The following is a 26,497-nucleotide window of genomic DNA, read 5'->3' on the forward strand; positions in this document are numbered from 1 at the left end:
CTGTACAGTATTTTAAAGTTCCGATGCCTTACTGAGGAGATGCTTAAAATACCATTTTGATGAGCATTCCGAGCCATCTCTGCAGAGACAGTGCTGCCGCCTGTATATTTGCATATATTTGAACATCTAGCACAAGCACACTGACAAAGAATATTAAACAATGAAACTAAATGTTAGTTGAAAATTTAAAATTAGATTTCTAAATGTATTTTAGTTTATCTTTGTTGATGACAGTAGAAAATCCATAAACTGTGTAATTATAAAATTAAAGGTGAATTTTACAGAAAAAAGAAAACTTTGCAGTCAAAAGAACTACTCATACTGATTAATTTTGCAGGTTTACATTTTTTATAAAAAAATATGTGCAAATAAATGAAACATAGAACTTGGTGCAGAAAGAGCCTTTTCCGAGCGGCATTCCGTACGTTTTTACGTTTGCCGCTAGGAAAAGTACTGTGACGTAATAGTTGCCAAACAAACCGCCAACGCCAGCGCGTTGAACGTAAATACACATGGTCACTGCATACGGAGAAACAGAGGCTGAGTCTGTTTTGACTTTGTATTCTGAACAGTGTCGAGTAGCGCCATATCAATTCGAACCTACTTTGAACGAACATAGAACAGTTACTTTTGACACAGATCTTACAAGTTCTAGTGATGAGGACAGTTCCACGAGCGAGGGTAGCGAAACTGTGAGTGATACTGATAGCGCCCAGGCAGGTTGCGAGTCGGTCATACCTCCAGTGGAAAAATGGTAAGCCTAAGTCATGACAACAAATATAATCTGTATTATTTCACGTGCAATTTTAAGCATCTCGAAACATGTCTGGTGTTTATAAATTATTGGTATCACAGACTGGGTTTTATTTGTTTATACTTTGCCGACTATAGTAACTAATACTCGGCCCTACCACAATCATTGTACCGGGTATTTATAACTCGTAACAAAATGAATTTCAATTATATGTCATAATTTTGTCTATAAAATCAAACTAGATGTAGCAGTCTGAATATTTAATTTAATATTTACCATAAATATATAATTTATATGACATATTCCTTATGTTTGTGCAAGGTGTAGGTGTGGTTTATGCGAGTAGATGCTAACCAGGAGAGAGTGCGTTTGTTGTCGCTCATACGACAAGGTGTCAAACCGATTAAAAGATGAAGAGTGCATTACCCAGACTCAAGGCTTTGATGGAAATTGCCTGAATATTGATGTCTTGGAAGCATCATACAAGAGTCTGAACAGACACACTCTGAAATGAGTCAGCTCTTAAGTCTTGGCAGTCATCATCAGGGGTGGGCTGAATCACAACTTCCTCTACAGAAGTAGGCACTGTGTCATCAGCAGCACTTTCCTATAAAAGCTGAAGAAATAAGATTATATATTAAAACAACATGCTTTATGAGGTTTATGAGATTTACATTTAATATGACAATGTTAAAGTACTGTGTTAAGATTAATTTAATTATGATGAGTTATGAAAAAATGTTATGGAGTTTATATTCGATTTTTTACAAGTCTACAATTTTTTTAAAATACATAAAATATAGTTGATTACTTCAACATGTTCAAGACATAGTCTTATTTCAATTTATCTTGAAATATTAAATTTGGAACATGGAATTTTTTAATCTTTTCCACATTTAAAAATGATACTAAAACATCTACAAAATGATCTACCAGCTTTTAAACTTGGAATATACTTTATTTGGGATAGATTTGTCCACTGTCTAGACTAGAAAATCAAGGTTTCACCGACTTTCAGGTGCCACAAATGCAAAACATGCTCATGAATGTGAAATGTTTGTGTAGTTACATTCTTCAAAAACTTGTACTTTTTAAATTCTTATATTATACTAATTATTGTTTATCGCTTTATACTGCACACATATCTTTAAGTTTATTCTTTTCGTGGTAGCTTTAGAAGGGTGGAATCTGTACGCTGCAGGCTGAGATCAGTCCTTAGCTCTACACGAAAAAAGATGGTGGGGACGATCCTGTCTCCTGCCGATGGTTTTTCAGTCTCAACCTGTCTGGCTTAAAACCCACGGAATTCAAAACAGTGGGAACCGACACAAAACATGAGCGTTCAAAGTGATCTTCACAAAGTTGTGCATGGTGTGAAGGAGTCCAATTCTTCCTATTGACCATCCGCACCCACTGTCGCCACCTTGCTGGTTCCTTCTACTTGCACGGAAACGAAAAGAAGCTTTTGCCCAATGCCAAACCGTTTTCACAACCATAAGAAACGCAGTAAACCATGTTATCATAAAACAAAAATAAGGTACCAATATCAAGACAAAAATAGTCTCACAAAGTATGTAATCCGAAAAAGCACCGATAGATTTACATAAAACACCAGCACTGAAAGGAACACAATGGTCGACGCCCAACGAAGCGTGTTTGGCAACTATTACGTCATAGTTGTAAAATGTCAAGGAAACAGCCGAACGACTGAGAGGAACTTGAGTTCGAGGACCCGCATATTTTGTTTCATTTTTTACTCAAAAACTAAAGTGTTTAAAAATATGGCAACCACACAGGAATTATATCTAACCAAAGTACAGTTTCTAAGGCAATTATTAAATTTGTTGAGAATTCACCTTTAACATCTGATGTAGCAACGGAAGCTTCGTTCATATTTTTCTAAATATTTGTTATATATCACCTTATAAACTTTCATTTAGACTTGAACATAGAGACTGTTTGATGTTTATATAAAATTTGTGTAAACTATGCAATAATTTTACAGATTCCTGTAATTGTGCAACGACAAAATACCCAAGGAAAAAATATCATCCACTATAACATACAAGGTCTAAAAATGCTAATTTTTTCATTGTTATAGCCTTTCATAAAATTTTTCAGAGTAAATATTAATATTAATCAAATCTCGATTTGTGAATAGTGATTGAGAACACGATATATTTTTGTGTTTTGTTTTGTTTTTGCCATGTTCCTTATTTCTTTTACCATTCATCTTTATATAACCAACCAGTTTCACCTGTCTCTTTGTTGAGACTAGTTTTCAACTATACTTATGCTATTGTATTACTTCTTCCTTCTTGTATTCTGACCATTTCTTATCCCTTTACCTTGACGCTATTCACCTCCACCATGGTTGTTTTCTTCAATGTTCTAAAGACATTTGTTTAAATTAAAGTTGAGACATTTACTCTTTCTTTTCAAATATTCCCCCATCATATTATGTATGATAAATAAAATATAATAATTAACATTCAGAACCTCATTTTTAAGAGATGTTGTTTTATCACCTCGGCCCGGGCATGGCCAAATGATTAAGACACTCGACTTGTAATCTGAGGGTTTCGGGATCGAATCCCCGTCACACCAAACATGCTCGCCCTTTCAGCTATGGGGCATTATAATGTAAGGGTCAATCCCACTATTCGTTGCTAAAAGAGTAGCCCAAGAGTTGGCGGTGGGTGGTGATAACTAGCTGCCTTCCCTTTAGTCTTACACTGCTAAATTAAGTACGGCTAGCGCAGATAGCCCTTGAATGGCTTTGCGCGATATTAAAAAAAATCAAATTTATAACCTCACGTATTGGAAGCATGGCTAAAACAAAAGGAAATTTTGCAATTCTTTCGTTTTATTGGAGCTTACAATATTATATTTATGTTACAAAACACATGGTTATATTCACTGATACTTTGTACAAAGTTACGTAATTCAACCTAACAAACAGTTTGGATTGATGTTGGCTTTTATTACGCAGTATAAAGAATATTGAAACAAGGGGAATCCTCAAAAACTTCGAACTTCGTCACTTTAAATTCTTCTAAGCAGGATTAAAATAATCTACAAAACTTATTGCGTGGCCAAATCCATCAATCAAAAGGGTTTGGCCTTTTGAGTCCAAAACTGTAATTATATCTCACATCAGTCAATAAATGAAGGAGATATGAACTAAAGATTTGCATTTGAAAATAACCAAATCCAAACTATTCAATGATCCGCAATGTTGCGGTTAAAATACATTATAAAAATACTTTATAAGTGCTTTCATTATTCTGCATTTATTTCATTGCATTATTACAAGTAGTAGTTTTATTTACATAATAATAGGCATGGCCAGGTGGATTAAGGTGTTCGATTCGTAATCTGAGGGTCGCGGGTTTAAATCCCCGTCGCACAAAACATGCTCGCCCTTTCAACCGTGGGAGCGATATAGTGACGGTCAATCCCAATATTCGTTGGTAAAAAAGTAGCCTAAGATTTGGCGGTGGGTGGCAATGACTAGCTGTCTTCCTTCTAGTCTTACACTGCTAATTTAGGTACGGCTAGCACAGATAGCCCTTGTGTAACTTTTCGCGAAATTTAAAAACAACCAACCAATAACAACCAGTTTACATAATAATAATGATGTGAAATTACAACCTCTGACTTTCGACATATTTCCAACGTAACTAGTTTTATGAGATCAGCAGAGCTTTTCCTAAAAACTATTACTTATTTACTACATAGAACTTTTAAATGAGGGATACTGTGATTGTGTCCTCTGTCTCCCGGATTATTCTTTTGAGAATTGTCCCTCAATGGTACAATGGAGTGTTTGTGGACTTACAATGCTGGAAACAGATTATCAACACCCGTGGTGGGAGAGCGCACACAGCCCATTGTGTAGCTTTTTCAAACAAACAAATCTTTCGCTATAAGGCAAGAAGTATAAAGTCCCTGTCACATGTTAGGCTTAACACAGCGAGTTGAAATCAGACGAAAACGCTTTTGGCCAAGGACCAGGTACTTTCCAATTCATTTTCAAGATGCAAAAATATCGTAAAAACGTGACGTATAACAAATTATAACTAAAATTTTGATTTTTTTAAACGTTATGGAACCAGCTATTTATATTCAAATGTTTTACACGTGTTTATAGTTTTATATTTTCTATCTTTTTTTCACAATTTTTGAAACTATTTTTTAAATGCTGTCACTATTGAACTCCCCACAGAAACCAATGCAAGAACTTAAATGTACTAAAGTTTCAGCTTTTATAAACTGAATTTATATAGTTTATCTAATACAGATGGCTCGTTTGTTTCACGGTTCACAGAATGTTTACTGTATTTATGTTTTATTAACGCGTAGATTAGTAAGAAACTCAGTAGTACGTATATATAGTAAAGTAAATATATGTGTGTGTTGAACTAATGATTCTTCTAAATTATCTGTAACTTGTTGGCGATAAATTCGACAATAAAGGAGCAGCACTCACTCCACTTGTTTTGAAAATAATATATATTCAAAACAAATAAAATATATATAAAGTTCTCTTTACACGATGGGAACCACAGTTGTATCTTAAACACTACACTTTTCTTCTTGTCAAAAGACCATTTATACTAATTCAATTGTTTTAGAAATCAGTTGAGAAGGTGAACAACTTTTATGGCAATGTCATTCATGTATAATTTACTTCCGTTGTCGCGCGAGTTATCGCAGTCGTATTCTGAGCGTCCAATAATTATCTGTATTTTGCCAGAGTCCACACAGGTGAGTTCAATTAGTTGAAAACAGCCTTTAACAAGACAATTTATTCTTCTCATCTCTCTCAAAACTGTTAATCTCACTTTAACGCATCAACTGCTTGGTCATTCACTTCCACGATGGTTAACTTTACGTTTTTTAACTTTTCTCTAACTGAAGTTCTCTTTCACGAGACTTTACTTTTACTCTCTTTCCACTCGTCCGGCTGCAGCTATTTATACGTCTATCACTTAAGCCTTCTAGAAAAATCCATAGCCTCGATGTCAATGAGTTACAAACACAAAATAAATTAATAGTATCACCTAAACAGTCTTTTATATTTGACAATAAGCCCTCTTCAAGAGAAATATCTACATTTTTTCACTATATACAAAAACTGTTTTCAGTTCATATACCGAGTCTTCTCATATAATCTACATTTGCAGTTATTTTGTCGGTCTCTTCTCACACATGACTTCCAATAAGGCTTCACTTTGATCTCATGTTGTCTGGGGTCTGTATTTACCAATCTATCTGTAAATTAACACACAAATATTGTTTCTCTTTCTTTTTCATATTAGTCAGTTCTTTACATATGTTCACGTAGTCGTATATGCCATTTCCACCTAGTGTTCTTAGATCTAGCAGGTCTTTATATTCTTTACAGAAGTAATCGTCTTCAGTTTCCATTTCTATGAGAGCTACGCCTGCCATGTTCATCAGTAGCTGCACCCATAAGGTTTTCTTCTCTCTCAAAGTACCTCTTCAAAAGACTGGCGCAGTTTTTCCCATTGTTTTCACTTTATAATACATTCTGTGGACCACTTTCTATACTGTGAAATGTCCATTATACTACTGGGAAAGTTTATTGTTGGCTGCAGGTAGCAGAGATAAAACCTTCTGCCCAACCTTGAAACATCGACATTTGGCCTTTTTGTTATACAAGTGCTTCTGACAGTCTTTGGGTTTAACTTACTCAGTGAAACTGCTTTGATGGGTTTAGTTCAATATTCCATCATGGTGTTTGTTCGTGTATTCTTATAGCAAAGTCACATCAGACTATCTGCTGAGTCCATCGAGGGTAAACGAACTCCTGATTTTAGCATTGTAAATCTGTCACTTCCCACGGGAGACTCAATTGTCGTCATCTGTTTTGTAAATCTTTTTCCTCTTTGTCTTTGCTTGACTTCTTTTCAAGCAGAGTTCCAAAGTTTCTGTAGTGAAAGATCATTCTTCTGTATTTCTTAAAATTTTTACTACCTGGTATATTTTCTATTACCAATTTGTGTAATGATTCCATGTTACACACTACCTCAAGGTCTACCACGTAATATGAAATATCCACTTTTATTTTTGCTGTTCATCAATTAGCGCACACACACACACAGGCATATCCCGCCTGCCATCTGACCCTCAAATACTAGAATAGTTATCACTGTTGCACTACTGCCTCCAGTGTCTTGCAAAACCTTTACTCATCGGCATGTTATAATTTAATATCCCCCTCAATGTTTGTCCCTCTCTTCAATCACCACTGGCACTGTTGATCCATTTGCTAATTTGAGCTGACCATTAGTCATGTATTGGTCAATCATGGAATTGGAACTTCCTTCTTTTAGTGAATCTGAAAACTTTGTAAATAACTATCCTTTGCAATGTGTCTCATTTTATAAAACACAAAGAAAAACCTTCAGAAAGTTAATACTGTTTAAGCAAAGAAACTTTTTAACTTGTCATGCATAGTCCGTACCATTTTTTGATGCAATGTATGCATATACTTGTCATTTTTTTCCTGTGAGATGTGGGCAGAGACAAAATGCCCAGTTACCTCTGTCCTAGTCTTAACTTTGGGCAAATCTTTCAAGGAAAGCATCCATGTTATTTTTCTGTTCAATAAATTTGGGTAGCTTGGATTGACTGGCCCTAACTCTGTTGTCATTCTTGGGTCTTCTTTCTTTGGTTGAGTGAGTTTTGCAATCTGAATTTGTGCTCTTATTCTATTAGGTTGTCCAGAAATAAATGTTAGAATTCTCACGATGACATTTAGAAGCTGAATATTGAGTAACTTATTGTTGGTTGGTTGAATTCAACGTTTGTCGTTTACACAGTGTCTAAATTTTATGCTGTTTTAAGAGTAAATTTTGCAACTCCAAGGCAACGTAGACAAGGTCTTTCGTCTGATTTTCCTCTAAATCTTGAAATTTGGAAAGAAGCTACTGAAATTACACGGAAAGTCAACCAGGCATTCAGCCATGGATCTGTTACTGGATGTACAGTTCAGTGTCAGTTCCAAAGGTTTCAACATGGAGATGAAAGTCTTGAAGATCACAAAGGTCATGGAAGGAAGCCATCCTTAGATGAAAATACATCAATGGAAGCAGTTGAGACAAACCATTGCACAACAGTACATGAGCTTGCAGAAAAGCGAGGCACAAGCATTGCCAACCATCTAAGTGCAATTGGAAAGACGAAAAAGTTGGATAAGTGGGTTCAGCATGAGCTGACTGAAGATCAACAAAATAGGCGTTATGAGACCTTTCGAGGAAGATGCTTCAAATATTAAACGAACTGGGAATAGAGGTTTTGCCGGTCCACCTTATTTCCCAGACCTTCTCCCTACATATTTTAATTTTTTCAAGCACTTTGACAACCTTTTGAACAATAAACACTTTCAAAACCAGGTAGCTACAGAAAAAGCTTTCAGGGAGTTCATTGACCATAATAACTCTGACTCCTACAGCAGGAGCATAAACAGCATCGTTACACATTGGCAAAAGTGTGAAGCAAATGGTGCTTACTTTGATTAAAGCATGTTTTACAACACTTGCTTATACTTTTTTTAATTTCTGGACAACCTATTATTTCTTGTCTCTTTCAGTCTTTCCACCTTTGTTTTGTTTCTGCTATTCTCTCTAATTCTTGTAAATCTTGTCTAATAAACTCTCGTAGTTCATTGTCTTTTAACCCGAGATGCTCGGTTCTTTATATCCATTTTATCAAAAGTTGACATGATTATACAGCGTGATTGTAATATTCATATTATTTGCACTACTACTACAGTTGTGTATATATAGGACTACTTATTTCTGTCATTTATCTTTTGGTTTATTACCATTTACCACTGTATAATCCTGCCTGTGGCTAGCCAAATGTCGGTAACGTATGTTTTTAGTAGTATATGAAGTATTGTAAATAACTCTGTATTTACCTACGGATTCTTCTACAGTAGGTGTCCATAACTTGATGATAAATTAAAAAAAAAAAACGAATAACACGCACTCCACTTGTTTTTAAAATATTACATGTATTCGAAACAAATTAAACGTACTTACAAATATTTTTACAGATAATAGTTGGATCTCAAACACTAAAAAATTCTCTTCCTTTTGTCAAGTCTTCTTAGGCCGATCCAATTGTTTCAGAATACAGTTGACAAGCCGAACTACTTTTATCGCAATAGTATCCATGTACAATTCAATTACGTTGTAGTGAGTTACTGTAGTTGTATCCTTTATTTCCAACAGTCGCCTGTCTTTTGACAAAGTTCACACAGGCGAGTTCAATTAATTTAGAACCTTTGACGAGACAAATTATTCTGTTTATCTATTTCAAACTTGATTTCACTCTAATACATCAATCAACTGTAAGGTCATTCATTCTCAGTGGTTAATTTCACGTTTTTAACTTTTCTTGGATCAAACTTCTCTCTCACATGACTTTTATTTTATTTTCTGATCTTGTCGCAGCTACTTATGTTTCTCCTATAGTTCTCAAAACACACATTGTAGCTTTACTATATAATATTTAATTTTCATGTAAAATATATCTATCACAAAGAACAATACACACATGAAAGATTAATCATAAAATATCCAAAAATAGTACAAGTTCACAGAACTTATACTTCAGATAATATATGTATTGTTATGAAACCAAGAATACTAAATATTACTCAATTAACTGAAGAGTGCTTATAAATTTGACAATTAGCAATCTGTCTGTATCGTTTAGTAGCAGCAACAAGTTTTTACTGTTACTGGTTTTTGTGAGTGCTATTGATTGACTTGTAAGCATTCCTAAATATTATCTCGACCAGTTATTTAAGCATTCAAAACAACGTAGGGCTTCCAAATAGAAGAATTAGTTACATGCATGTCACGTATATTTACAAATATGAATGAAATAGTACTCTACTTAAGTTCCACCTATCATCAACTAATAGAAATATATTCATGTATTAATGCCATCTATTGGTAAAAATAAGTAATAAACGCTGTAATTTCTTCAAACAAAAACTTCAGCGATTCGCTCCATCTACAAAATGACGATGTAATCTTTATTGCCAGAGATTTGAACAAAATCATTAAATAGATAAAATGTTAGGCACAGGATAAAAATGTAGCATTCTTGATATTAAACTGAAGAGACCTGGAATCAATCTGTTTGTCAGTAGTCATCAAACAAAGAGAATAACAGAATACATCATAACTTTATAATGTTCACAGATACATACTGAACAAAAGCTTTATTCCAACTTTTGGTTTCTTTTCTTTAATATTTGCTTCACCCCTGTAAATGAAGTTTCATATTAGGACAATAATCTGAAACCATCCTGTATATATACCTTTATTATTAACACTGACTATGTGTCACTAGAAGATTGGTATTGAATTCAACAGTTGATTAAGCCCATCCTCTAAAATCATCTTTTAAACGCTTTCAAATCTAATTCACAAGCTGATATTGTCTTCGGTGTTGTTAAATAGTTTTTATACCTAACCACTGACCTACACCCAACAGTTCAGAGTCAATAAAAGGGAGATAATTTTTTTAAGGTTGGCCCAGCAAAGATGTTCCCTCCCTTGTGTTCCATACGTTCTTAACTTGAAATTTGATCCTCAGTTGATTAGTAAATCACACAACACTACAATAAGATCAAACATTAATATATATTTATGAAGGACTTTACACATTATTAAACAGCCAAAAATCATAATTTATGAATAATACATGTATATAAATTTATATCCAACACATACATAGGTAACACGTACTGTTGGTGAGGTTATTTGGTTATATGAATGAGGTGAAAGGAATGATGCATATTTACTTATAGAATGATTTTACATCTTATTGGTTAGAGTTAACAGCTATTCCTATATTTAGGTCTGTTTGTATAACATACAAACATACAATGATAAGGATAGCTGGAAACACAAAGGTAACTATTTTTAAAACAGTATCATTTCTTTAAACTGTAGGTTTACAAAAAATAAAAATGAGAAATCAAGTTTATCAGAATTTAAAACTTTGTCATAATCTATTAAACTTGGATTAGTAAATGCAAGCACGACCTCAGTTGGATGAGTAAAGGTAAGCCACAACTTCAGTTGGATTAGTAAATGTACAGATGATATTAAATGGCTAACTAAATATACAGAGGACATTAGCTAAATAAGTATACATAAAGAGAACATCAAGTAGATATTTAAGAGTAGACTTGATATCAGATGGATAAATAAAAGTACACAAGGCTTTAGATGGACCATTAACTTATACACTTAGTTAAGATGGCTGGCAAAGCAGTAATAAATTCAGTTTTGCTTGGTATTAGTAATAATATCAGTCACATTTTACAGGATGTTTATAAAATCAAACACTTTAAAGAATCATTTAACACCTAACATACACACATATCATGTGTTTTATCAACTCACAATTACAGAATCCACATTTGTGAATTTTATCAAATATACAATGACAGATACATCAAGTTATGGGTAGTCAACTTCAGACAACAAAACCCAGTACACAGTCACAAGGCTGGTGGTTAACTAATGTAAAGGCCACATGTGACCCCAATAAAATAAAAACTATTATTATAAATAAGCATTAGAGAAAGTAAACCAAACCTAGCCTGTAGAGTTACATCCTCCTATCAGGTAGAATTTATTTATACAGATCAATATTGGTGGTTTACTAGTAGAACTTTGTTTATCATATTCTAAACTCTCGTCAGATTTTTACTGTCAAACTGATATTTCATAGCTCATCTCATACCGGTTCTTTTGTTCATCATGAACACTGTGGTGAAGGTTATGGTGACTACCAGTAGAAGCTAGAGGGGTCTGGTGTCTCAACTCTGACTTAGAAATGCCTGTTCCCTTACCCCCTTCATACTCGGACATTTCTAAGGCTTTCACAAATGACATAGGTCTACGAACGTGTGAATGGGTAACATCAGAAGTTCCCAGTTCTGACTGTCTTGACAGAGATGGATTAGCTACACTAACATAGTGGCACTGACTGAATACTCCAGGGTAGCCATTAGATATGGGCCAATCTGAATTATAAGAAACAGAAGTCTTTGGCTCCCCAGACGAGTGGTACATAGATGTATGTCCTCCATATTGCACACTACTTTTCCACATAGGCACAAAAACAGTGGACTCTGAGACATTGTGCAGGTTAGTGATAACCTGACCACTACCACCACCATTATTCCCACAGTGGTGACAGTTTCCATTAGCCTCTTCAGTGGTAGCATGATTGGACTCTTTTTCTACAGCTAACCTGCAACTGGGACTAATGTTCTTTAAACCTTTACGACTTCCTGCTATACCATAGTAAACTGACTGAGTATGGTGATGTTTACTTTCTGGTGGAGAACCAGGACTGGCTCTTTGGATTGAACTATTTGTTGGACTTGATACAGGTGAGCACTTTATACCAGACCACACTGCTGTGGAGTTAAGGGTCCCAGGATTTTCAAAAACTTCTACTGGCCTTCCAGAAGTGTAAATAGGTTTGGCAGAATATTGCTGTTTTGGGATTGCTGTAGTATTAATGGTCCCATGGTTCTCAAAAACTTCCACTGTTCTCAAAGTTTGTGGAGTAGGCGGTCTTCCAGAAGTATAAACAGGTCTGGCAGAATATTGCTGGTTCTGGTAAGTGAATACCAAAGATGGCGTCCTGGTTATTTCTTTTGTCTCTGGAAGAAAGAAATTAGTCTTGGACCCTTGATGTGGCAAAGGTGGAGATGGGTCACAATCCTGGGATTTACTCTGAGAATTATCAAAGGAATCCATTGTGACATCCATATCTGATGCATCAGCAGTTCCTGGACACATCTAAACAATAAACATACTCTTAAGTCTCAAAGAGAGCACTCATATTATTTGTTTATGAGGGTATTTAAACTGATTAAAATAATATTTTACAAATATTATTAAAGCTAGATATAAACAATTAAAAGTATTATTCTGTAATGTTCAAAAAATGGTTTATATTCATTTGTGTCATGATAAGAACAGGTTTAACAAAAACAGCAACAGAAAAAAGGGATAACCTCAAGATATTAAAAGACACGACTTAACTGAATGCCTGAAAATCCCTTTGTGATGACTTTAACTTGAAAAGCCTTCAAAATATTAACTGTACTTATAGCAAACAAATGTTATTACTTTCAAGTTTATTCCTCATTAGCCATTTTACCTATTTAGAAATAAGAACATTACATTGTTGAACACAGATGTGTATTTTCAGGAGACTGCAGCAAAACTAGCAACACAAATAAAAATGATAAAACAAGTTAAAAATATACTGTTAATTTGAAAACAACCAAAAGAGAATCAGTGTTCTTGTTACTTTTAACTTCACTTAAATACATCAATATAAATAACATTTAAACCTCATTAAAAAAAACACACATTTCTCCTAAATTAAAGACAGATGTGAAAACACACAGGAGTTGGAAGAAAAAAATTATTTGTTCACTCATTATAATTTAAAATACATCTAGAAAAAACGTGGCCTTCTTTCACTTCTAAACTTGGTTTTAAATCACGAAACTAGAAATAGTGTATCATGTTCAGCAAACTTAATGACTAACACACTTACTCTGTTGTATGTATGGGTTTTTGAATGCCTTGGAGCAGATGTTTTGTTTCCAACATAAGTTTTCACCTGATTTTCAGACACAACTCCTGATACTGACCTAGGTGGCACAGACACAGCTTTGGTGCTGGAATTTTGGAACCTAAAAAGAGTTAATTCACTTTCATATGGGAAAATATTAAAAACTAATTTTCATTCCAATAAATAATTGTCAATTTTTCATAATGTTAAAAAAAATTAACTTATAGTGAGAAAATGATTTGTTATAGAAACTAACATAATTTAAAAGCTTCTTGGTTTGAAAACATTTATCCTCTTCAACTCCAACCCATAATAAAAAGATGTTTATCCTCTTCAACTCTAACCCATAATAAAAAGATGTTTATCCTCTTCAACTCTAACCCATAATAAAAAGATGTTTATCCTCTTCAACTCTAACCCATAATAAAAAGATGTTTATCCTCTTCAACTCTAACCCATAATAAAAGACAAACAGTAACAATTTAATAACTAACAATAATTAACAGATTACAAAGAATTTACCAAAGAAGTAATCTTGTCCAAGCTAACATTTTGTGTAGAAACACATATTATACAGAATGCAAGAAAAAATCAGATTCACATTAATGGTTTATGTATAGAATACAAGACATGACCTTGTTCAACATTACATTTTCTGTAGATCTTATACAGAAAACAGTATACAAGCTGGTTTAAACAATCATTTCTCCACAACCATCTTATATAGAATACAAAATATAAACTGGTTTAAACAACCATTTTCCCTGTAACTGTCTCATGCAGAATACAAGATATAAACTGGTTTAGGGTTTAGACAGCCATTTTCTGCAGTTATCTTATGCAGAATACAAGATATAAACTGATGTAAACACCTTTTTTCTCCATTGCTGTCTTGCACAGAATACATGATACAAACGGATTCAGACAACCATTGTGTGCATACTTGTCTGGTACAGGGTACAAGATATAAACTGGTTTAAACAACCATTTTCTGCATAGTTGTGTTATACAGGATATCAACTGGTTTATACAACCATTTTCTGTTTGACAGGTTTTAGGCTATTTTGAATAAAAATCAAGGAATAAAACTGAAAATAAAGAATTTTGCACATTTTAGAGGTTTATGTTATGGTATTAGAAGTTGACAATTTAGTAATTGAGAAATAAAATTGTCTCAAGTCAAAACACATATAAACAGCGTAAAACAAAAACCAATCACCACTAGATTCAGGAAAAGTTAACAAATTTACTCACCTGGGATACTGAGGTCCAAGCAACATGAAACAAATATTGTTCCACCCACCTCTGGAAAAGGGGTTATAACCTCCTCGAAATTTTCCTGTTACCTAAAACAGTTTCAAACACTAATTGTACTCATGCTACACTAACACAGAGAAAAACTAAAAGGTAAACAAAAAATATAAATATATTTGTTAGTTTCACACTTACACAGAATTGCAATTCAAGTTTTTCAGAAACGATACTGAGAATAAATCTATAACTGGAAAATATCTAACTTGTTGTTTGTAATGTTGCACTTCATAAGAGATCAAACATCGATTCTGAAGTATTTGCAGTTGATCTCTGATCTACAATTAAGCGAGATTCTCAGAATATTATATACATTTCTGTAAACTGAAGTTAACCAGATAAACAAAAATGATGATTGTAACTTGTTACTGAAACTATAATTTCAAGCTCTTTAAATAATTCTTCATAGACAATTTTAACAAAAAGTCAATTTGTACATAAAGATAAGCCACAGAAACTATCACCACTCCATTAGTAATAATGAGTTTATGTTAAGCCTAATTAACCTTGTTAACCCTAAAAGAGTTTACTAGAACATTAAATTTACTTAGTGTATGCTCATAAAGTCTGCCAAGCTTTTATTAAACATTAAAAGTTTGTTCTATACATAATAATCTAAATTTTTAAAAAGTATTGTTACTAAAGATTTGCCTGAGACTTTATGAAGTTTTCATTGAACCAGCCTGAGCAAAAGGCTATTTTTATGCTAAGAATAAAAATTCATATTTTGTTAACCCTACTGTGACAGATAATGGGGTCAAAGAACATGTCATAACATTTGTTCACTTGCATTCAAAGTTTTATTGAACTACTATTTTATGACTATGTAAATAAGTTTTGAATAAAATTGTAGATTACAATTCAAAATTTAGTATGAGTAAATTTCTTAATTTAAAAAAAGACCTAAATATAGATGTTAGTGTGTCACATATGTTGAATGCAGCATTGGTTCAAATTAGGTGTTTGTGATGTCAAAATAGTAAGTCTATAGTTTTATATGAATTAGGAACTCAAATCACCAAATAATGACAAGCTAGAATGTAACACAAGAACCTCTTGTTTTCACTACATGTTGAGATATCGCTCATGTTCCAAAACACACACAGTAATTCTGTTCACCCCTTTACATTTTTGGAAACACTTCCTTACGTACATATATTTCTATGTCATGTGAACAACCAATCAGAAGCTCAGAATGTCCCTCTTATGATATTCTCAACCATTTTAAAATATTATGACAAACGTATTCTTTAAATCTCATATTTGAAGCTAGTAAATTAAGTCTTTGGTCAGTTCAAAATTTTATTAGACCCAAAAACAACTTATTTACCAAGTCTGATAAACTACAGTGGACTGTAGTTCTATGGTACATATGTAATAATTTGAAACTTTGGTTATTTAACTACAGGGTGGCCTGTAAGTCCCTACCCATCCATATATCTTATGTATCCAGTGTATCTGTGTGCTGTCCCTCATTCTCTCTGCTCATGAACTCATGTACTTGTCACAATACGCTCAAGTGTAAATGGGCTTACATCAGCCATATTTCTCTGAAAAAAAAGAAATAACTTTACAATACATGTGCAATTGAATATAACACGATAACATATGGATGGATACGTACTTATGGGCCACCCTGTATGTACATAAAACCTAAAAACACATTATTATGTTTTATATCCTCCAGTGTAAAACTTGACAGGCTTAGCAACCTATAGCAAGCAGAAACTGAGTACAACGTTTGTAACTAGAAGATATACCGTTCCATGTTTCAAGAAAAATAACTTTAAAAATAGCACACTGTAAATAGTGATAATCTATATGTATTATAACTGAAACTTAACTGTGTTATACACTAAAACAGAGCCAAGACCAGTCACTATTTAAAGCTTAATTTCATATTCTTGGCTATGGTAACATGAATATATGTGCTTCAAAAATGCAACTTTTGTAGTGTTTGCCAGGCACCACCAAAATATTAATATAATAATAAACAAATGTATAATGCTATGAGATTTCAGCTATTTAGAGTAGACATTTGTATGCTGGTGTTGTAATATGTTGTCATTATAACATGAAAAAACATTTATTTCTAATTTTTTTTTGTGAGATTGGACAAATTTACAGACCCCGCACAGTCAGGATAGAAATAGAATAGAAGTGTTACTGATAACAAAAATTCAACATTTATTTAGGAGGTTTTGGAGATTACATAAATAATAGAGATTTTTTTGTGATGAAGTTTTTTTTAATCATAACATAAAATCACTGCAAACTCAGGCTAATAATGAAACAGCCTTGATATATTTTCACAAACAAATCTTATTTTGTGTGTACAAGAGGCTTGATTTTTTGTGAAGGTACACATTCTACATAAAAAAAATTATAGTATTAATATTTAATTCGTGTATACTATACCAAGCCTGTCACAGAATGGTTAAACCTGAAACTTATCCAGTTTAAAACTGCCTAGTCTAAAAGAATTTCCAAGTTTTCACTTTAACTGCTTATAGTGAAATGCTACTGTCAAGATGTCTAATATTCCTGATATGGTAGTTAAAAGTTTAACCAAGTAATGAAACATTATAAAATATACAACAGCTGTTGACTGTTGGATAAAAATATTGCCTGCTCATTTGTAGTTCTTCCTCTGGAAACAAGAACCAGATGAAATCCCGTGAGACCCAAAATTGGGATAAACACAAGGAAAATTACACCAATAACTACAAATCTTGAGAATTAATTAAGGCAAATGTAAAATATCTTGACTTGTTTTGATGATAAAAGGTTTAAAAGTTGTATTAAATAAAATAGATAGGTATCTATAATTACTTCCTAGAGAACACCAAGACAAATTTTGTGTTAAATAGATTTTTTTCAAATAGTTAATCATTTATCTCTCAGTCATAGGTACATTGATTATCATAAAAAAGTTAAAAGCAATGCATACATTCCTAATGTCCAAGGTTATGTTGTCATGCCTTAGATGACATTTGGTCAAGATCAACCTAGTTACCAAGGCCATTTTGATCTAGAGAATACAGTTTGACAAGCAACATGGTCTCTATTAACCTGGCCTTCAAATCTATCAATTCCAACAAATTATACTGTCTTCACAGTTATTTAAGTTTAGTTTTTGTTAAGCCACAACTTCAATGAACATCACACAAAGGATACGTGACAATGGCTGCAGGCTCATTCAACCGTCCCCTGTGATCTAAAATGAAAACTATACACGTGGACAAGATGCCAATAATGTGAATGCTAAGAAAGATGAGAAAGAGGAAGAAATAGCGATAATTTCTCTTCCCTATACAGTTGTTGACCCATGGACAGTGATGGTCAAAACTCTGTAAGAAAATGTAAACATCACTGGTAACACATTTCTGCACAAAAACACATAATTCTATTTTCTCAAGAACAGCTTTTATTATTTTAGTAGCTACATAGCAGAACAACTGGAAGGGATAATTGAAAATATTTCTTTATAAACAACAAAAAAATGAAAAGCAGGTTATAGTATTAAGACTTAGCTTTAAATATAGGGATTAATTATGATAAAACAGTTCAATAATTACTTAATGACGAGAAACTCATTTGAAAAAAATGTACCTTAGAACGGCTGATATGGGTATTAACACTTACTATTAAACTACAGAACATGTTTTCTAAGAAGGTAGAAATGATGTTCTCTGCTCTAATAGTAAAAGTGTTAATACCCATATCAGCCATTCTGAAATACAGTTCAATAATTAGTTCAGAAAAATCTATGAAAACCCAAGACACAAACTCTTACTTCAACGACTTTTTTTTTTGCTGAAGACAGAATCCTCATTAACCAATTAGTTCACAATAGTGTCGCTTATGTTTAGCTACAACGTTACAAGTTCACAATAGTGCCGCTTACGTTTAGCTACAACGTTACAAGTTCACAATAGTGCCGCTTACGTTTAGCTACAACGTTACAAGTTCACAATAGTGTCGCTTACGTTTAGCTACAACGTTACAAGTTCACAATAGTGTCGCTACGCTACAAGCGTACAAGTTCACAATAGTGTCGCTTACGTTTAGCTACAACGTTACAAGTTCACAATAGTGTCGCTTACGTTTAGCTACAACGTTACAAGTTCACAATAGTGTCGCTTACGTTTAGCTACAACGTTACAAGTTCACAATAGTGTAAACTACGTTAGCTAGCGTTACAAGTTCACAATAGTGTAAACTACGTTTAGCTACAGCGTTACAAGTTCACAATAGTGTAAACTACGTTTAGCTACAGCGTTACAAGTTCACAATAGTGTAAACTACGTTTAGCTACAAGCGCTACAAGTTCACTACGTTTAGCTACTAGCGTTACAAGTTCACAATAGTAGCGTAAGTTCACAATACGTTTAGCTACAGCGTTACAAGTTCACAATAATAGCTACAGCGTTACAAGTTCACAATAGTGTCGCTACGTTTAGCTACAAGCGTTACAAGTTCACAATACGTTTAGCTACAACGTTACAAGTTCACAATAGTGTCGCTCACGTTTAGCTACAACGTTACAAGTTCACAATAGTGTCGCTTACGTTTAGCTATAACGTTAGAAGTTCACAATAGTGTCGCTTACGTTTAGCTACAACGTTACAAGTTCACAATAGTGTTACTTACTTTTAGCTACAATGTTACAGAAACTGTGAATTTCTAATATTCTTGTTATTTATAATTTTTTTACCAATATGCATAAATCAAACAAATAATTGCAGTTTACACCAAAACATAGTATTGTAATATGAACAACACCATGTTTCTACATTTTCTCACGAGAAGTACAAGGTAATATTCATTTGTTTCTGTTCATAATTAACAATGGTTAGAATCATTAAAATAACAGAGTCAATCAAATAAAAGGTTATATGTTTTACAAAATCCACCCTCACCTCTATACAACTGTTACAGACACTACAATGGGAACACCTTGGTGGTCGATAAAAATGACATGACATGCACCATTTCATCCGCACCGTTACTTTGTTTATTTCCACGTTCTTGTACAGCGGTTGTCGGAAGTCCTCCGACTTGTCTGGCTCTGGGCTTGCTGGGACACAAAACAGACATTTCATAGATAATACATCATTAACACTGAACGTCACTAACCAAACATGTTACAAATATAACAAAAATAGAGATGACACAGACATGATGAAACAGCTCATGTTATAAATAACCACAACAAAATATACAATATCCTACACTTGATATTTAAAGAATACCATTTAAGGATTGCACTAGTAAGACATCTTAATTTGGGGAGAACTTTATTAAATGGTTATTTAACCCTCAAATGACTGAAGTGTTTGTGTACTTTTTGTTACAATGGAGTTCCGATATTACACCATAAAAGAGAATTTTTACCTCTTTTGATCCTAAGTGCAAAGAACTGGCCATAAGTACTCAGTGAAGTCATTCATTTTCTTACAAATACACAAAGTCCAGTAGTAGTTAGTGATGGCATTATCTCTGGGACAATTTAAGTAACAAAGTCTTAAATCCATTATCAACTTACTAATCAAAAGTTTAGATAAATGTGTTTAAAAGACCAATGGATCCAACTGGTAATTCTAAGGATAACCCTTTCAGGACAGGTCAAGAGACAAAGGCCATGTCATCACATTTGTTGACTTGCATTCAAAGTTTTATTGAACTACTATTTTATGATTGTTGTCAATAAGTTTGGTATCAAATTGTAGATTATAATTTAAACTTTAATATTATATATAAGTTAATTTCTTAATTTGAAAGTAAATATCAAATTAACACACCTAAATAAAGATTCTATTGAGTCATGTGGTATGTTGAATACAGCACTGGTTAAAATTAGGTATTTGTGATGTCTACTGACAGGCAAGATACACAATATATCAGTAGAGTCAGTCTCCTGACAGGGTTGATACACAGTATACCAGTAGTCATCTAAATACACATGCTAGTATTATTAAAAATATACCTTTAGGAATGATCCCAGGGTCCATAAAAGTAGCCAAGGAAAAATTAGCCAAGACAAACAATGTGATGACACCTTGAACAATAGGTATGGCTATATAATACTCAGAAGCCACATAAAGACAGCTGTAAGACACAAAATGTCATTAAAAACTTGTAACTTTATAATTAAGTATTGTTTTATAAATTAAAACAACTATATATACATAATTTTAACACACTGTGATTTCCTTTTAATATTAATTATTGACAGTAATATATGTGACAGCATTTTTGTCACTAGATCAAACCTTCAACTTAAAGAATGTACAAACTATTACTTTAATTCATATTTAGGCCTCACTATTCAAACCATTTGATTACAAGTTATTTACTTTTGTATAGAGATATAGTTCTATTGTGACTGGTCAACAAATAACTGTAAAATAATAAGCAAAAGTACCCGTCTCCAGTGAAGGGAAAAGTTTAAGTTAATTTATGAATTTAAATTATTTCATGGACTATAAAATGTTTATTGGTTGCACTCCTGGTTTCACTTTGAGTTACTTATATCACCAACTGTAAAAATTAATTATTGAACATTTCAGTCATTTATTCCAAGAGTCACTCAACTAATAACATATGGTAAATATACATTTTTACTGTCTAAGTTACGCCACATTTTGAAATGTGAATGACAGTGATTAATTTGTAACAATATAGTGTAGGATATTCTGTTTGTGAAATAATTTGGCATTATTATTTATGTATGTTCTACCCTCATTTCATTCAGTGAATGTTGAGCTTTGCAAAAAAGCACAGCTTCTCAAACAGGAGAAAAATGAACAAACACCGTGAATATAAACATATATTAAATTATTAGAAAGTTTCCAGAGAAGAGCTACTGGGATACTTCCAACAGTAAAGTAGGTGTCTCATGGTTGAAGATCTATTAAGAAACACACTTTGTGGACTTTTTAAAAGTAAAAATAAAAATTATTTGTTTTGATCCGTAAAGCTGGGTGCTAGAAATCAGTTTTTTGCACTTTCAGTAAACAGAGACAGATATCTTATTGTTTAGTATTGTACTTCACAACAAATCCACACAATGACAGTATTTCAATTATTAGATAATTAAAAAAACAAAATAGTAACAATAGCAAACACTAATTTTGACTAGTTGATTTTTTTCTTAAAATTAATTGTAATTTTTGATAGTTGCAACACTGAATGAATAATAATTTTGATTAGTGGACAGCTAGAACTATCAAGAACAGTAATAACTGAACACACTAACTGAATATTTTCATGACAGTTGGTTTAAACACATTCAATGAAAGTGATGGCATCAATTAACTTAATCTTCAGGCACTACTGAACAGTATTCTCTACATTACATAAACTGTACATCATGTTTAAAACTATGTCGGTCTTCAGGCACTACTAAACAGTATTCTCTACATTACATAAACTGTACATCATGTTTCATGTCGGTCTTCAGGCACTACTGTTTAAAACTATGTCTATGGTCTTCAGGCACTACTGAACAGTATTCTCTACATTACATAAACTGTACATCATGTTTAAAACTATGTCGGTCTTCAGGCACTACTGAACAGTATTCTCTACATTACATAAACTGTACATCATGTTTAAAACTATGTCGGTCTTCAGGCACTACTGAACAGTATTCTCTACATTACATAAACTGTACATCATGTTTAAAACTATGTCGGTCTTCAGGCACTACTGAACAGTATTCTCTACATTACATAAACTGTACATCATGTTTAAAACTATGTCGGTCTTCAGGCACTACTGAACAGTATTCTCTACATTACATAAACTGTACATCATGTTTAAAACTATGTCGGTCTTCAGGCACTACTGAACAGTATTCTCTACATTACATAAACTGTACATCATGTTTAAAACTATGTCGGTCTTCAGGCACTACTAAACAGTATTCTCTACATTACATAAACTGTACATCATGTTTAAAACTATGTCGGTCTTCAGGCACTAGTGAGCAGTATTCTCTACATTACATAAACTGTACATCATGTTTAAAACTATGTCGGTCTTCAGGCACTACTGAACAGTATTCTCTACATTACATAAACTGTACATCATGTTTAAAACTATGTCGGTCTTCAGGCACTACTGAACAGTATTCTCTACATTACATAAACTGTACATCATGTTTAAAACTATGTCGGTCTTCAGGCACTACTGAACAGTATTCTCTACATTACATAAACTGTACATCATGTTTAAAACTATGTCGGTCTTCAGGCACTACTGAACAGTATTCTCTACATTACATAAACTGTACATCATGTTTAAAACTATGTCGGTCGTTACAGCAACCTAATTTTAAAACAAGGTTTGTAGGTGCATGTTAATTTCCAAATGAACATGTATTACCTAAGTTATGAAATATGACAAAAGTCAAGAAACAGTTGGTGTAAATAAAAGGCATTTAAAAAAAAATTCCTTTTATTAAACACTTTCCTTAAGAACAAAGAATTTCCAAACATGATTTATTTTGAAAACATTATTCAGAAACTTCCTAAAGTTAATGCCAGTTTTCTGTATTATATATATATATATCTTATGTTTGAAGTTTTACTAGTAAAGTCATGTGTATATTATTCACAAGAGGGAGGACAAAAAAATAATAATTGAGAGAGGTGCTTACACAGTACAAAATTGTCACACAATCCAATAAACAAAGAATATATTATAAACTTCTACACATTAATTATATTTGAGAAAGATATCAAACTCAGTTTATACACAGCATCAGTAATTATTAACAGGTTATAATAACCTTGTTTTTTCAATTTCTGCAAGTTAATGGGGTATTTAACAACTACAAAAAACCCAGCCAACCATCAGTAAGATTGAAATATATATTGCATGTTAAACTTGCAGGCAAAGATAAGTACTTACGGGAAAGCAAAAAATAAGGTTGTTGTTGATAACAAGAGAATCCAAGCACATGCTGCTGGGATAAATTTGGTATTTGCTTTTCCACAACACTTCCCCATTTTTCTTTGGTTTCTGACAACTGTTGTTACCAATATCAGACTGATAAGATATTCTGGCAGATGACCAGTTATGTCTCATATGCTGATTTAATATCATAAAGCTGAATCTGTAAGACAGCGTCTCTTGACTAATTATACTGAAAATAATACATAAAAAGACTCATAAGCAACAAAAGTTTAATAAATTACAGAATTTTAATCAGTTTATATTCTTTCTCATGGCATAAAAGTCATCAGAGTAATGAACTACAATCCTAAATTCTAAAGTCCAAGTCAAAGGTTAAAAGTACAGTTAATTCAATTTCCAATAACAAATATCTGATTACACACAACATTAGAGAAACTTTTTTATCAATTAAAAGCCAATATAAATACTTATGAAACATTTGTTTACTCAACTGGTGAATGAACATTATAGATAAGTTGGTCACATTACATGGAAATAATCAAATATATTTCTTTACAGCAAGTTTTAAATTCAAAAAATATAATTACAAAAAAAAAAAAAAACAATTCACCTTGCAACTTTATACAAAAGTTTCATATTAATTCCTGCTCAGATGAGCTAAGTCAGTATAGCATAATGTTCTAACAATTTAAGTGTGAAACGAAGTGGATCTAAGAAAACTAGTTTGGTTAATCTCACCCTACTTTATAGTTTATAAAAATATTAATACATGAATTGGCTTTATTCACAGTTTATGGTATTTGCATGGAGATTATCACAACCTACAGAAAATTTCGTTTTCTGACAGAGAAGCTGTCAGTTTTTACCAATGACAGGAATAATTCAGTGTTAAATGTTCAGATACACCATTATTGTTTACCATTACCCTCATCTCGTACCAGGCCGATTGGCAAGTAAAATCAGCCATAATACCATTTTTAAAATTTAATAAAAACATGATTGGTTACAACTAGCAGTAGTGATATTCATCAAGTACCAAAACTTAAAACAAATACAATATAAAAATTTGTACTTCAGAACGGCTGGTATGAGTATAACACTTTTACTATTAAAGCAGAAAACAACGTGTTCTCTAGGAAGGTCGAAACGTTGTCTGCTCTAATAGTAAAAGTATTAATACCCATACCATCCATTCTTAGGTACATTTTTATTTCAAGGGGGTTTCTCGTCATGAAGAAAGTAGAAATTTCACAGTCATTGTTAATAAGTATTACGATAATAGTAGTAATACGAAGTAACCTTATATTACGCTCATTTTAAATAAGTATTATAGCACTGTTTGTAATGTTACAATTACTAGTATTTACTTATTTACTATTAAGTTTAAATTTCACTTTTCAATGAAGACTGGGGTCAGAAGTTCAAAATTTTAAAATCAAAACAGTCTAACCAATTAAATGTACTTCTCGAACTCAAATCTATCAATGCACTACACGACATCAAAATACGAATTTACCTAACGTGATTCCATTCACGATCAATCGGTATATGAAAAAGCCCTGTACAAAATTAGTCGTACCTTTTCGCTGTCAAGTGTCACTTGACATAAGCCTAACAGGGTTGTGTTGTTTAACCACATTCGTCAGTGTAAATGTTGTATGAATTGCAAAAGATGTAAATCTGTGAAACACGAGATAATAAAGAACATAAACTTGGAAAAAATATATAATTTCGTTAGTTTAATTGATTTACACATATATTTTGTGGCATTTAATTGATAAATTCGATACATAATTTAATTGAAAATTATTTATTATTGAAAAAGCGGGATATTTTTCATACGTTTTTACCACATATATATAAGTCATTCTTTAGTGTGTGAGTTCGATTTATTTCAATTTGACAATTCCAGTATCTGTGTTTTATGAATACCTAAAAACTTATCCTTTATTCAAAGTGGACATGAAAATACATCGACTCATAGTATCATTTAAGATAAAGATTAAATAATGTCATATTTTTGCATTTTTATTTTTCAACAAACATTATATTGAAAAACTTAAACATCTGTATCTCAGGACGGCTGGTGTGGGTATTAACACTTTTACTAAAATAAAGCAGAGAACAACGTTTCGACCTTCTTAGGTCATCTTCAGATTAACAAATTGGCTTGTGAGACGCGAAACACAAGGTCCAAAGTTTAAATCTTCAACTTAACTATTTCTGGAAACACGTATATAGCAGTTTTTTTTTGTTAATCTTTCCAGTATAAAATATTTTGCAATCTGTAAATTCTAGCATGGAAATTAACACCACAACGACTCAACAGTAATTGTAAAGGCTTAAAATACTAAAAAACCAGATTTCGATAGTACAGACGCAGCACCAAAGCATTTTGTGTAACCTTTTGCTTAACAACAAACATATTCTGTTAAACGTTTGTTTGTTTTGGAATTTCGCACAAAGCTACTCGAGAGCTATCTGTGCTAGCCGTCCCTAATTTAGCAATGTAAGACTAGAGGGAAGGCAGCTAGTCATCACCACCCACCGCCAACTTTTGGGCTACTCTTTTACCAACGAAAAGTGAGATTGACCGTTACATTATACGCCCCCACGGCTGGGAGGTCGAGCATGTTTAGCGCGACGCGGGCGCGAACCCGCGACCCTCGGATTACGAGTCGCACGCCTTACGCGCTTGGCCATGCCAGGCCCGTCATGAAGGAATGCTCTCATGACATAAGAAAGTTGAGAAGCCTGGTGTTTATCATCCTTTTTTTCCTATCATAAAGATCATGTTTGTGTGTTTCTGATTTAGATTAGATAAAAATTCATAAATTCCGTCAAGGT

The 26,497-nt window shown here is 32.9% G+C and overlaps 1 protein-coding gene across 2 annotated transcripts; it reads right to left on the reverse strand.

The window, feature by feature from the left end:
- Positions 1-10,427: 10,427 nt before the first annotated feature.
- Positions 10,428-25,317, reverse strand: LOC143253830 (palmitoyltransferase ZDHHC8-like). Of its 2 annotated transcripts, none has more exons than XM_076508252.1 (9): positions 25,230-25,317; positions 23,645-23,879; positions 20,715-20,836; positions 19,648-19,805; positions 17,903-18,075; positions 17,354-17,456; positions 14,669-14,760; positions 13,397-13,535; positions 10,428-12,627 (listed from the first exon to the last, which is right to left on the reverse strand). In XM_076508252.1, the coding sequence occupies exons 2-9, from the start codon at positions 23,740-23,742 to the stop codon at positions 11,527-11,529; spliced, it is 1,986 nt and encodes a 661-aa protein (XP_076364367.1). In that variant the 5' UTR covers positions 23,743-23,879; positions 25,230-25,317; the 3' UTR covers positions 10,428-11,526. The 2 variants fall into 2 exon arrangements, with proteins under 2 accessions (XP_076364367.1, XP_076364366.1); XM_076508251.1 differs by having other exon boundaries at positions 25,167-25,281.
- Between the last annotated feature and the right edge of the window lie 1,180 nt (positions 25,318-26,497).

Source organism: Tachypleus tridentatus, chromosome 6 (assembly GCF_004210375.1).
Source record: "Tachypleus tridentatus isolate NWPU-2018 chromosome 6, ASM421037v1, whole genome shotgun sequence".
NCBI lineage: Eukaryota > Metazoa > Arthropoda > Merostomata > Xiphosura > Limulidae > Tachypleus > Tachypleus tridentatus.